The sequence below is a fragment of the Theropithecus gelada genome, chromosome X (assembly GCF_003255815.1).
Source record: "Theropithecus gelada isolate Dixy chromosome X, Tgel_1.0, whole genome shotgun sequence".
Classification (NCBI taxonomy): Eukaryota; Metazoa; Chordata; class Mammalia; order Primates; family Cercopithecidae; genus Theropithecus; species Theropithecus gelada.
The window spans coordinates 31674247-31689129 of NC_037689.1; the positions used below are offsets into that span (position 1 = coordinate 31674247).

Genomic DNA, 14883 nt, shown 5'->3' on the forward strand with positions numbered 1-14883 from the left:
TTGTTTTTTTTTTTTTTTTTTTTTTTTTTTTTTTTTTTTTTTTTAAATCTGGACCTGCCTTGCCCACTCTGAGAGCAGTAGATGTCATGCTCAGTAGGAAGGGGCAGCACCCTACCTCGTGATCCTGGGCAGGCTTTGGAGTCAGCCTGTGGGTTTGAATCTGGCTCTGCCAGATATTCGCTTGTCATCTGGGCCATTTAGTTAATTGCTTTGAGCTTCAACTTCATCATCATCAAATCCGAGGAGGTTATGCTTATCTCATGGGGGGGGAGGGGTGTTAAGTGAGGTGACAAGCATGCAGCAAGACCCTGTCACCTAATAGGTGAACTACTTTAAAATAAGACTCAGTGCTTTGAGATGTATGGCCTTTTATTTCTGTCTTGCATTCAAGACTCCTGGTTCCCCACACAGCATCTGAAATAGAAAAACACATGGGCTTTGCTTCTGTTTTACGTTTCCTACATCATGTGTCTTGGTGTTTCTGAGATCCCTCAAAGACAATGGCTCTCTCCAAGGGACCTTACCCCCAGCCTGAGCTCCTGAAGTAGAGAGTGATAAGAGGGTCCTCCAACCTGGTGGTTCTAGGACCTGGTTGATGGATCATTGAATCTCCTAGTTCCACCTGTAGGGGTTCACCTTCAGCAGGGACTCCCGGAGTCTATATTTGTTCTGATGACCAACTGCGTTTTGGGGCCACATTCTATCTCCAGACTTCTGGTTCTAGTCCTACCCTTCATACCATTCAGCCACACAGCACCCCCTGTGCAAATTTCAGTGAACTACATTGATTTTTTTGTTGTGAAGCTGTCACTGCTAAGAAAGTACAAGGTAGCCCTTCCGTGAATATCCCCAGTGAGTTACCAGCAGTGAGTGAGAAGGCCAACTGTTTTGGTGGAAGTGGGGTTGGTTTTGAGGGACAAACAAAAGAGTTTTGAAAATATACAATGGGTTTATATGCCTAATGTCACCATTCTTGCTATTGGCTCCCACATTTCAGTAGCCACCAAGTGGCATGCTGGTACTGTGCTAGGAACTTTTTCTATTTTATTGCCAAAAATCACGGGGACTCTCAGGTGACATAGACTGTTCCACCACCTCAATCATTTGAATGAACTATTTTGTGAAAGAAGGGATTTAATGAGAGCAGAATAAAAAGAAAAATATGCCTACAGCTCAAACTTTAGTTCATGCTCACTTACTTTAACTTTTGGCATGGAGCACTCTATAGTTAAAGATATATGTACCTTTTAATAAAGATGTATAAATAAAGACTTGTGCTTGGTAGGAACAGACAAGGCAATGTGTATTTGAAAAACCTACAAGTCTGTAATAGCCATTATGGAAGTGCCTGCAGGGTCAGGCCACGTTAGCATTTAGGAGTGTCACTATTCATCATGCACGGTGTGCCTCTATCTGCTCTCCTCGGGGCAGGACTCAGGACTAGTGTTTATAAATACTTTATTTGTAGCTGGTGGCAATCGCAGCAATGCTGCTGAGCCCCAGAGCCCTATTCAAAGGGAGGCAATGGCTTCCTGCATGTGTTGTTTGCCCTCCTCCTAGGCCATGGATGCTGATAGCTCAGGTTGACTCCGGTGCCGAGTTTTGCTTGAGTTGTGACATATTTGGCAAGGAATTTGTTAATGATAATAAAATACCAGAGTTGGCAAGTTACTTACTTTTTCTCCCATGAGTAAGGAGATTCTGTGTTATCCTGATAATAACAATCACCGCAAACACCATATGCCAGGTCTCCTGCCAAGCAAGCCCTTTCCTTGCATTTTCTCATTAAATTTCATGCCCATCCCATGGGAGAAGTATTTTTAGTGTCCCAATTTGAGACAGGAGGAAGCAGGTGGAAAGAGGGAAGGTGACTCACCCAGGTCCCACAGCCAGTGAGTGGCAGAGCTGGGTGCCACTCGCACCCACCAGCATGCCAGAGGTTTCTGTGAGTGGTAAGCAAGGGAGTTGGGGCTGGCAGTTAATGATCCAGGTTTTTAGGATAACATGGAGGGAAATGTTAGAACCAGAACCTGTGAACTGGGAGACTTGGAACCTGAAAGAAGCTAGTTGCTTTCCAGAGAAGGAATTCATTCCACTCTGGACCAAGGTTTCTCAAGTTCCTTAGCCTTAGGGCTTTCCAGGCTGGAGCCTCAGGTGTAGGGGACGTGACAAAGGACATGCTTCAGAGGCCACCTCCCTTTGAAGGCAGAACCAAGTCTTGTTTTGTTCTGTGCTCTGCGTCCAACCCCAGACCTAGGCCTGGTGTGCACAGGAGCTGGCTGGGAGGATGGAAGCTTGGAGGAATGGTGGGAGGAAGGGGAGGAAGGAGGAGGGAGGGACGTTGCCATTTTCCCTGGATGGGTGTTTGGATTGAAGGAAAGAATTGAGGACTTGGTAGGAGAAAGAGTGAGTAATAAATTAGAACCAGAATGAAATCAGAGTTATAGGAGACAGAAGAGTTTCCAGCTTTTGTACAAAGCACCATTATCGAAAGCTCACTACTTCTTGCTGTGTCCCATATGTTCTCCCTGTACACAGATCTCATTCATATGTTTATTTAACAAAGATTTTGACCACTAACCTGGGGATAAACAAAACATGTCCTCTTCTCAGAGAGAGGAGTTTACAGTCTCGGGAAATTACTCAAGCAAGCAATCTTGTTGCGTGATCATTAGCGGAGGATGTGGGCATCCCAACTTGGAAGTCTTCACCTGCCCAGGGTGCTCTTGAGCAAAGGGTGTTGCATCGACCAGAAGGAGGGATGCTTCCTTGGGGTCTTTCTTTTTCTTTGCCAAAACATTACTTTTAACTGTTTCCACCTTTCTGTGAAGCTTTCGGGTTTTCATAGTTGTATGTTTAATGGAATGCTAGGATCTCATGTGAAATAACATTGATTTTTTTGTTTTAACCAGGATTGATCGGAAGATGTCAAGTACTCACACCAGCTACAAACTGGATGAGGCGCAAGCTATCATGAGTGAGCTCCGCACCATCAAGAAGGCTATTTGCACAGGCGAGAAGGAGAGACGGGACCTGATGCATGTAAGCTGCCTGCCTGCTCATGTGTTTTATTTTAAGATGTTTTTAATATACTTAGGTATTACATGTTATATAGTTATTGTATATATAACATATATGTATATATAATACACACACACATGCATACACACATACGCACCCCCCACTGTATTTAAGTATGTATAGAGTCATCCCTTTGTATCCTTGGGGGATTGGTTCCAAGATACACCCCCATCCCTCAGGATAACAAAATCTTTGAATGCTCAAGTCCCTTATATAAAATGGTGTAGTATTTGCATATCTGCACAATCCTCCTGTATACTTTTCTTTTTTGTTTTGGAGACAGGATCTCTGTTCCTAGGCTTGAGTACGATGGCACAAAAATGGCTCACTGTAGCCTTGACCTCCCAGGCTCAAGCCATCCTCTCACCTCAGCCTCTAGAGTAGCTGGGACCACAGGTGTGCACCATCTTGCCCGGCTAATTTTTATATTTTTAGTAGAGACAGGGTCTCACCATGTTGGCCAGGCTGGTCTCAAACTCCTGGCCTTGAGCGATCCTCCCGTCTCGGCCTCCCAAAGTGCTGGGATTACAGGCATGAGCCACTGCGCTTGGCCCCTCCCATATACTGTAAATCATCTCTAGATTAGTTATAATACCTCCTGCAGTGTAAATGCTATATAAATTGATGTTACACTGTATTGGTTTTTTCTTTGTGTTTTTTTTTGTTGTTGTTGTTTTTTTTCCCTCCGAATATTTTCTATCAGCGGTGGGTTAAATCTGGAGATGTGGAACCTGCGGATATGGAGGCTGACTGTTTTAGTTTTCTGGGGTTGCCGTAACAAGGTAGCACAAACTGCGTGGCTTTAGAACAACAGAAATTTAGTCTCTCAGTTTTGGAGGCCAGAAGTCTGAAATCAAGGTCAGGGATTGGAAATCCTGTGGACAGGGTCATACTTCTGAAGCCTCTAGGGGAGGATCCTTCCTTGCCTCTTCCAGCTTCCTTGGATTGTAGACACGTTACTCTGATCTCTGCCTTCATGGTCACATGACTGTCTCTGTGTCTGAATTTCCTGTTCCTGTAAGGACACCAGCCATTGGATAATGGCCCACCCTAACCAGTATGACCTCATCTTAACTAGATTACATCTGTAAAGACTATTTCCAAATAAGGTCACACTCACAGGTTCCTGGGGTTAGGACTTGAACATATCTCCTGGGGGAACATAATTCAACCCACAGCAATGGGTGATGCATTTATATTGTTCAATAATTAAGATAATTCCAAAGGTCTATGATAAAAAGTCTCACTATTGCCCCATCCTCCTACTGCCCCTACCTGCCTTTATTAGCTTCTTGCCTACCCTTCCAACATTCATACGGGCACACAAAAATGAGAATATGTGTTTAGCCGCCCTCACGCAAAGCCAGGACTGTGATACTGTTCCACACTAGCTTCCTCACTTAACAGCAATATCCCCTACCTTTCCCCATATCTGTACACAAAGACCTGCTTCTTTCCTTGAGATGGTTGCGTAGTATTTTACTCTGTGGGTGTATTTGTATTATATATAGCTGGGATCATTGTAGCTTTATATTGCTTTATGTTGTTTTCCCCTTGAGCTCTTGTAGTTTCTGTTATTTTTAGAAAAAGTTGAATTTTTGCAAATACAAAAATCTGCCTCCGTGGTGGGGAACTCAAGCAAGACATCTGAGTGGTGGCCCTAGTGCTGCACAAGGCAGGGAGCACTGCTTGACCTCATGACGTAAAGTGCTGGAATGCATTCAGTGCTGTCAGTTACAGTTTTTATGTTTCATCTGCTACCCTAAGTGAGCACCTACTGCCTGCTGGCATGTGTCTAGATTCTGTAGAGTATAAGACCCACAGGACAGAACAAGCAAAGCTGAAACTCATAGGCAAAATGAGACAGATGCACAAAAAACTACCCTGCCTGGGCAGTGCTTTCTAAGTTCAAGGCCATGAGGGACTTTCGGAGAGTCCTCACGGTGCTTATTAAGATGCAGATTACCAGGCCCCACCCTAGACTCACTGAATTAGAATCTCTGGAGGCAGGGCCCAGGAATCTGTATTTTCAGATGACCTCTCTAGGTTGTGATAAGTAAATGGTAAATTGTTAGATTTTTTTTTTTTTTTTTTTGGCACACGGGTAGCACTGAGAACAGCTACCATTTACTGAGGTCTCTGCTCAGCTGACGTCAAACAAGATGCCCCATGTTTGTTACCCATCACCGACACCCCAGGCTGAACCACGTCGTGTTCCATGGTGGAGACACAGAGGCTTTATGCCATGAGGCCAAGTAGGGCTGCCTGCCCCAGCTTCTCTGAGGCCACCCTGTGCAGCACCAGGGCCAACCACTCATTTGCCTTGCTTGAGTTCCCACCATGGAGGCGAGATAGAATTGCTGGAAGAAGCTTCAGGCCCGAGCGCCTTCTTTGATGTCTCCATAGCCTCTCAAACTCTGAGAAGCTCCAGGAAGAGGCACGGGCAGAGTCCTCTTCTATCCAGGTTAAATAAGTTATTTTACCTTTCTTATGTGAACTTAACAATATTGACCCCTCCCAAGAAGGCTTTATCTCAATCTCAAGCCAGTTTTGTGAGTTCTACTGCACTTGGGCATTTTTGGTTCTGGTGTCTAGTAAAATTTGCTGAAAGTGAATATATTCAGAAGTCTAAAAGAAATGGTAAAAAATCTGATTTCTGGCTGGATGCAGTGGCTCATGCTTACAATGCCAGCACTTTGGGAGGCTGAGGCAGGAGAATTGCTTGAGCCCAGAACTTTGAGAAAAGCCCAGGCAACATAGTGAGACCTGGTCTCTACAAAAACAAACAAAGAAACAAACAAAAGTTTAGCTGGGTGTGGTGGCGTACCTGTAGTCCCAAGTACTCAGGAGGCTGCGGTGGGAGGATCACTTGCGCCCAGGAGGTCGAGGCTACAGTGAGCTATGATTGTGCCACTGCCCTCCAGCATGAGTGACAGAGTGAGACCCTCTCTTAAAAAAAAAAAAAAAATCAGATTTTCTGATTTCTGCTTAAAACTGTCACACAGAGAGATTTCATGTGCCAGAATGCATACTTTAATTTTTGGCAAACCAACATACATATGAGATTACTTTTGACCATGTACAATTATGACTGAAAAATGAGGTTTATGAAAATACGTAAGCTAAAACAGCAACACAAAGAACTGAAAAAAAAAAAAAAAAGTAAACATTGTCTGGGAGCTGTTTTCCCCTTCCCTGTGTTTCCTCTGTAACAATCTGAAGGCAGCATTCATCTCTGTCAGACTCATTTACATTTTCGATAGAAATACTTATTTTTTTCTTTAGGAAACACAAAGGTTTAAGAACCAGTAAAAATGGTACCATAATTGTCCTCTATTTTATTCACATGCTGCCAGGGGAACTTAGTTACAATGTGATTTAAATGACTAAGAATTTTATTAGAGGTGCCTGTGATGAAGGACATTTATGTGAAATCTAATGAGCGTGGGGGTCAGGTGGGGCAACTGTTCAGTAATAAATAAAGCAGCAGACCTAAAACAAATGAGAGGACCACTTCTGGAGGAAAGAGACACATCGCCATCTCCGTTCAAAGAACTTGTCTCATTCTGTTCCAGAGCCTGGCCAAGCTGACTGATAGCTTCAAGAACAGCTGCTCCGTTACCGACTCTCTAGTGGACTTCCCTCACCATGCAGGCGTGCCTGGCGATGCTGGTCTACCCCAGCAGTTCTGCGATGCTGGCTCCCAGACCGATATAATCGGGGAGGTATATGTGCGCCCAGGGGGAGAAATGCACCGGGAGAGGGAAGGGCTGCTTCAGTGTTGCCATCACTGGTTTGGTGTAATTTTCCATGTTCACTTAAGAAATGCCTTCACTTTTGTGCCATTAAGTTTGAAGAAAAAGTATTGTGTCTCACATCCAGCTGTGTGATACAACTGAATTGCTTATCACTGCTGCCTTTATGATTTGGACTCTTATAAATGACAGACTCCTTGTGAGAGTTGAGTTTCACTGTTCTTTTGACAGACATACGACTTTTTAGAGCATGGGTCCCCACAGTTTTTCTGTGAAGGGCCAGATAGTAAATATAGTCACTATTTAAGGCTTTGCAGGTAGTTCTGCTGGAACCGCCCCACCCTGTCATTGCAGTGTACATGCAACCATGACAGAGATGCCTTGCAAGCATATAAGGTTGGGGCCTCGAGCTGCTCAAATGTTCACTTACAGAACAGCCAGTGGGGCCATAGGTACTGATTCCTGCCTTAGACCACTGATTTCCAAAGGCTTTGTAGCTGTGCCACCTTGGGTATTACTTTATTGCTGTTTCTTACTCTTCTGAAAGAATGTCAGGAAATTGAACTGAATTAAAAGTCATTTTGTTTGAGACTTGGAAGACTGTCATAATGCCTCCTTTGTTAATTAGTGAAGCCTTGAGTTAGCCACAGAAGCAAAGTTGGGAAGATCACCATTTGAAACAGGGTAGTGGATATTCAAAGGCACTACTATTCTAATATCATTGAGTGAAGCTTGACATTAATTTGTTACCAAATGGAAAAGCAGTTTAAAGAGCTTCTTTTTTTTAAGGATTATTAAGTAAAGATGAGGTATCAATGGAATGCACAGTGCCACCCCCCCTACACCGAAATAAAATAAATAAAAGGAAAGCAACAAAAGGAGAAAAAACAATTGATGGAGAACTCTGAGTTTTAAATAATTAGCTAATGAATATTTTGAAATCTTGGCAACTAGTGTCTCTTTGAGGGGAGTATAATGTAGGAAATCATGGCCCTTTATGTCTTGGGTGTCCTGGAACAGTCCTATTTTCAAATTTGCCCACATTGTTCCAAACGTACACTTGGCCATTTTTGACTAGGCATCTTCTTTGGATGAAAGAATATGGTCACCATCTGTAACACACAGAGGAGAATCTGTAATTCAAAAATGTTTGGCATTTTTGCCTAAAGATTTTGGAGTGAGGGAAGGAAACAAGTACGGGACTCATTGAATTCGTGAATAATTCATTGCTGCTTATTGTAAGGTTAGAATTAGAATTTAGTTTGAGAGAAACAGTTAAGATAGAAGGTTCTCCAGTGATTTAGGTCAACCCTTCTAAAAATGTCAGTTGAGGAGTGGTGGCTGGTTATGCTACTTGAGCAGTCGCTGTTCATTGTTGATGAGCCCCTGCCGTTTACTGGGGCCGACCCTGGGTCAGCAGTTTCATAGCTGTTATCTCAGTTTAAGTAGTTGTTCCCATCCTGTGTGATGTGCAGGGGACCGAGATACCAGGTTACCTAAGGTCTTGTAGCTGAGGAGAGGCAGGTCTGGGTTTGAAACATTTCTCATCCCTAAACCCCTGTAGTTTCTAAGAAACCACATCGTGTTATTATAGAAAAATAGATCAAAAGGCTATGACTGTATTAGCTAACCATTGCTGCAAAACAGATTTCCCCAAAACCTAGCCTCTTACAACAACACTCCTTTATTATCTCATGCTTGATGTGGTCCAGGAGACTGGACTGGGTCTTCTGCTCCATGGTTTCTCAGGAACCTGCAATCAAGGTGTCAGCCAGGGCTGTGGTCTCATCCAAAATCTCACCTGGGGGAGGAGCCACTGTTAAGCTCATGCGATTGTTGGCAGGATTCAGTTCCTCACAAGTTGCTGGACTGAGGGCTTCAATTCCTTGCCACGTGGGCCGCTCCAGCACGGCAGTCTGCTTCGTCAAAGTGTGCCAGCTGAGAGAGTCCACTAGCAAGGTGGAAGTCACAGTCTTTTGTAACCTATTCACAGAAATGACTTCCCATCACCTTTGCTGTGTTCTATTGGTTAGAGTCAAGTTGTAGACCCAGTTTATTCTCAAAAGGAGGGAATTTCACATGGGGAGAATCCCAGGAGTGGAGGTCATTGGGGGCCATCTTAGAAGTCTGCCTACTTCACTTTGAGCTTGTGTTGAGTCTGTTTTGTGGGGTGGGTATTGCTGTATATCAGACGTGCTTTTTGAGACTGGAGATTTGCAGCCACAGGGTTGCACACGCTGTAGGGCTGCATAGGAGCTCTGAAGCAGGAGTCTCTTGGATCCATTTGGCTGTCCTTTCTTTTCACTAAAATGTCTATTTAATTCTCAAGAGTACAGAAACAAAGCTTAGAGAGTGGTGCATACAGCTTTGAGAAGAGGTTTGAGAGATGATGTTTATAGATCCTGATGAAGAGTTGGTTGTGAGGTCACTAATAAAGAGGGGACTGAAATGGCAAGTCGTCATCTCCACTGTGGACAGTTTTTGGAGCTGTGGCACTGCCACTTAAATACATTTATACTGAGGAAGCTGGAGAGGAGCATTGGATGAGGCCATTTAAACATGTATAATTGTGGCCAGGCATGGTGGCTCATGCTGGTAATCTTAGCACTTTGGGAGGCTGAGGTGGCCATAGTTGGCCAGATTGCTTGAGCCCGTGAGTTAAAGACCAGCCTGGGCAACATGGTGAAACCCCGTCTCTACAAACCAAAAATTAGGCAGGTGTGGTGGCTCATGCCTGTAGTCCCAGCCACTTGGGAGGCTGAGGCAGGAGGATTGCTTGAGCCCAAGGGGTTGAGGCTGCAGTGAGCTGTGATTGCGCCTCTGCACTCTAGTCTGGGCAATAGTGTGAGACCCTGTCTCAAAAAAAGAAACCATGAACAATTGTCATTCTGGTTGGAGAATGCTCAGTCCCTTGTAAGGCACTTTTTCATCTTGCCATTCAAGGCAATAAATTTGCAAAGAAATTTTTCATCAACATAGATCAAAATTCGTATCGATAAATTCATTGCTAATCATTCAAGTTGAATATTTTCAGATACTTGTTGATGGGAAGTTATTTCAAAAACAAAGACTTGGTGGTCATAATATGTGGTCTAGTAAGGTCAGATCAACAGATGGAGCCGATTTATTGAAACTGGAGTTGTATGAATATTTGCAGGAATGAGGAATTAACCAAAATGTACTACAGTTACTTCCTATACATGTCTTTTTTTTGTTTTGTGTAGGATTTTGTTGCCGTCAATGTAACTGGTACGAAAATATTTAAGTACATCTACTCGTCATGGAGCACTGCATTTAGAGGCTAACTCTATATTGCTATTCCCCGAGTTGTGGCTTTTTGAGACCTTGCTTGCTTTCCTTTTGCCCTTGGTTCTTTAGCACGCCTCGTAGCATCAGAAGGCGTCCACCAGCCCATACCTCACACAGCGAGTCCAGCTGCCTCAGACCATGGGGCTTCTGAGTAGAACATCATTATGTTTACTGAGGAATTAGAGAATGGACTGCACAAAATGGGATGACTGGTTTTTGCCTTTGTATCAACTTTTTCTAAGTAATTTCCTACTTCTTTTAAAACCTAAATTGTGGTTGTTGTTTGGAATTACAGAATAGATAGATGTGCTGCTGCTGTAAAAAAACAAAAAACCCTACCAGTTTAGGCAAGCAAGAGTCTTCCCTTCCCCCTCCCCGCTCCCCAGCCAGGGGCGGCCGCAAAGGGTTATTTGGTGTTTCCTTCCAGACCTTGCACAGATTGAAAGTGAAAGAGATTAAGAGTATTTCTCATTGCTGTCGAAAGTTTAAGTGAAGTTGCTGTTTTGGAAATATGTTTTTAATATGCGTTTCCTTTCTTTTTTCTCTCTCTCTTCTGTTCCGGAAAGTTCGTCTTTGATGATAAAACAAGACTTGTAGACCGAGTCAGACTTAATTGGCAGTATGAAGAAGCCAGAAAGAGGTAAGAAGCGCTTTTATCCAACCTCGCCTTCTGCTTACTTACTTTCTCCTGTGGAAGGAGGCGTGGCAGAGTTCCTGCGTGTGATTGTCCACGTCTGATCGGAGAACAGCGTTTGATAGAATATCAAGTCAAGGATCTTCATTTATATGTAGCTTAATACATACATATGACAACATTTCAAGTGCATTTAAAATGTGAAATTTGCAGTATTGCAAACAGTGATACAGACGTGATTCCCTAAGAATAGAAACTTTTTTGGCTTCATCATCCCTGGTAGTTCAGAACCTTTACCCCTCCTTCCCTTCCCTCCTTCCGGTAGACCAAGCATCAGTTCTGGAGGGTATCGTAAGTGAAACCACTTGATCTTTGATATGTGTGGCTTCTAACTCCATAGGCTAATGGGCAAAGCCATGTATCTTGGTTATAAGACATTCAATAAGCATTAGGTCAACAGGTGAGCAGTACCTAATTGATTTCATTCCATGTATGTTGTCCTGTGTCACAAACCGTTGGCCTCCTGCAAATTGCGGCTTGACTCACTTTGTGTGCTTGTGTTTCTCTTTCCTCACTTCCCTCCCTCCCTCCCAGTCTTCATCCTCAGACATGGACAAAGCTGAGAGGCTTCCAAACCCTCGCATGGTATAGTATTTCAGGGCGCCACACATCTCCTCACCTGCGCAGGACTCCTGTTTTCAATATTCTTATCCTCTCTGGCTTTTGTATTCTCTTTTTAGAGACTTTCTCTCGTTTGTGCCTTCTGGAAAGAGTCTTAAAACCAAATTATTTCCAAATAAGTGCTTCAGAAAAGTATCAAGCATATCTTTTTAAAAAAAGTTTCTTGAGTCACAAATGAAATATTATCATGGGGGGCGGGGAGAGCAGAATAGAAGAATGTAGGGTGGGGTAAGGGAGTTCTTTCTGGAAGCTAAACAGTTAGGCCTGCTCAGCACACTGTACCATTCATGGATGTCTGGAAAGCTACTTTGTTGGCTTTTTAAAAAATGTAAAAATAGTAACAAAAGCACATCATATGATTCAGTGCTCCAGGGCCAACTTAAACGGACACGGACACGGACCTTCTGTTTTCTAGGAGGTTTTCTAACCAGTGCCTCTTGGCTTTTTAGGATGGACTCGTGGTGGACTTTAAATTTCCCCACAGAACAGTGCCAAGTTCATTTGCCAATACCGGTTGTCTCTGTGGTGGCATTCTTCATTTATCATGCATTCCTTCTCTTTAGTCTGCCCGAGTTTGTGAGGAGCGATGGTCTCTTCTGAATATTTCTCTGCTCTTGCCTGTTGCTGGTGGAACTGCAGAGTGTGGGCGCTGGAATTTGCTGTGCTGGATTAAACTCAGCAAATAGATTGTTGCTACACTTAAGAACATGATTGTTATGTGTTTGGCTGTGACATTTACCAAACATAGCAAGTGATTTATTTGTTTTCTAGAGATGGTGCCAGTATACGGTGAGTAACCTTCTAAATGTTGGGATAATACATTTGGGTGAAAAGTTGAGTATTTAAGAAAATTATCCAGGGGGCAGGCATGATACTTCATCAGTTCTTTTGAAAAAAATACCATATTATTTCAAGATGGCCAGAACCTTGTTAGGAAATGCACCGCAGCTACAGAGGAAGGTCCAGCCTTCAGTGACCATAGCGGCATCTCAGAAATGCCTCTGTGGGCTGTGTTGGAGCATTTAAAAACCAGAGATGTCTTTTAAACTCCACCTGGGTGGGTCTGCACAGGTGCTACCTGTCCTTTTCCCACTAGCATAGTGGGGCTCCACACAGGGAGCAAGGTCTTCACCCTCCAGGAGACCTCCAGCAGTGTTTGCAGACATGTTTAGGTGTCCTAACTCTAGGGCAGGTGCTGCTGGCATCTAGTGGGCAGGGGCCAGGGAAGCCGCTCGACATCCTGTTGTGCACAGGATGGCCCCCGCTTCAAAGGCTTACCTGGCCCAGCATGGCCACAGTGCCAAGGTCCGGAAACCTTGCCCTGGGGCTTCTTCCTGTCTTGCTCCTGAATCTCCACAATGTGTGGACAACAAGGGGCCCACAGGAGCAGGTGGCCTGCTGACTCACAGGCATCAGCCCGCTCCCCACTCACCCTGCTCCAGCCAGTCGACCCCTCGATGTTCAAGCACGCCTGCACTGAGCAGCCCCTCGGGCCTCCCACCGGGCCTCAGTCCCACCGAGCCAACTCCTGAGCTAGCATGTGCAGCTGGCAGAATGATGGTCCCTCAAGGTGTCTGCATCGTGATCTCCACAGCCTGTAAAGATGTGGCTTTCCATGGCAAAAGGGACTTTGTGGATATGATTAGATTAGGGATCCTGAGATGATGGGGAAATGAGCCTATATGGTCCAGGTGGGCCCAGTGTCATCATAAGGGTCCCCATAAGAGAGAGACAGGACGGTCAGCAGCAGAGAAGGAGATGTGAGGTTGGAAGCAGAGGTCAGAATAGTGTGGGGCCAGGAGCCAAGGAGCACGGGCAGCTCCTAGAAGCTGGAAGGTGCAAAGAAACAGATTTTCCCCTGGAGCCTCCAGAAGGAACGCAGCCCTGTAGACCCATTTTCGACTTCTGCCCTCCAGAACTGTAAGGGAATAATAGGTGTTGCTTTAAGCCATTAAGCTGTGATAATTTGGGGCAGAAAAGAACAAACTCATACAGCGCCCTTGGCCTGTTCTGTCTTCTTTGCCTGGAATGGGGTGGATTTTCTCCAAATTTTTACATGACCTCTGCTCTCCTTTTGATCACCTTGTTAGAGAGGTTTCCTTGACCATCCTGAATAAAATCGCACCACCCTGTCTTCACCCCTGTCCCCCTGATTGGCTGAGCAAATGTTATTACCTAACCAGTGTTTACTTTCTTACTGCCTGTCTCTCCCTGTGAAAATGTAAATAACCCTCATGAGTGCAGGGATTGTAGGTCACTGCTGTAAGCCCAGCAGCTACATACTCGGTGAATATTTATTGAATGAGTAAATGAGGGTCCCGTGTGGTTGCATTTGCCGTTTGGCCTTTGCCCCTGGGACTGGGCAAGCCAGGGCAGTCCTGGGGCCAGGTCAGCTCCAGGCCAACTGCTCTGCTCCTGGGTCCCTTCCTGAAACCTCCATCCAGGTGTGAGCCTTGGGGTCTCTCGCCTTGACTTGAAAAGGGAAAGGGCTTCAAGATATGGGTGCCTTTAGGGATCTAAGGTAGGCAGGGAACTGTCTCTCCCTTTCAAGGACTATGTTCAAGGTGTGATACATCAACACACCGAGCTAGACTCACAGTTCTGGGCCTTCATGGACATTCAAAAGAGCTACTAGCCTTTGAACTCCATAATCAGTCCTCTCCTTGGGGGTAGGAGAAAGTGGCATTGGAGGTGGGCCCTGAAGGAGTGCTGGGATTCCAGTCGCCCACCAATTGGGGATGGGCTTTCTCAGGTAAGAGTGGAAGTCAGGAGTGGGGATGAGGTATCAGTCTGCAGCAGCTGGACTGGCCTGGAATTGTAGAGCAAAGGCCAGCCAGGCTGGAACGGAGGATGCGTGAGCAGGGAGGGAGGCCACGGCATGGGGGCCACGATGCCCTGAAGAGGGGTCAGAATTGCTGGGCATGCTGGGACCTTTGAGTTGGGAAGGTTACGTGTGAGCCATTCAGATGGTGGTATGTGGAGAGGGCCATTGGAGGAACCCAGATGGCATAGAGACGAAGTCATCGAGCAGCTGGGCTCACCTTGGGAGATGGAACACAGGGAGAAAGGAGGAGATGCCAGGACTGAGCCTGAGGAAGTCCTGTCAAAGGCCTGGCGAGGATGAGACTGGCCAGAGGGGTGTAGTAAAAGGTCCGAAAGAGGATGGCTAGGGCTGGAGGAGACAAGAGGAGGAAGTACACCTGAGAAGACACTTGTCTCCACAGGCCCAGCGGCTGTGAAGGAACGAAAAAGGAGTGGTGCCATTGGCTGACGGGCAGGCCTCTGCTTCCCAAGCCCAGCCTGAGGTGTCTTTGGTCCACAGTGCACGGGCAAAAGGAGGGCCAGTGGCAGGTTTTCCTAAAGCCGACTTGCTGTTTTCCATTCAAAGAACTATCTCATTCTCAGAGATACATATATATACAC

The 14883-nt window shown here is 45.2% G+C and overlaps 1 protein-coding gene across 1 annotated transcript in view; it reads left to right on the top strand.

Annotated features, from left to right (window-relative positions):
- The window catches only part of WWC3 (WWC family member 3), a 128584-nt gene that overhangs the window by 71814 nt on the left and 41887 nt on the right, over positions 1–14883 (top strand). The window contains exons 6-8 of the mRNA XM_025372786.1: positions 2913–3042; positions 6657–6806; positions 10712–10785. Of these exons, the coding sequence (XP_025228571.1) occupies positions 2913–3042; positions 6657–6806; positions 10712–10785 (354 nt within the window). The remainder of the gene's footprint in view (positions 1–2912; positions 3043–6656; positions 6807–10711; positions 10786–14883) is intronic.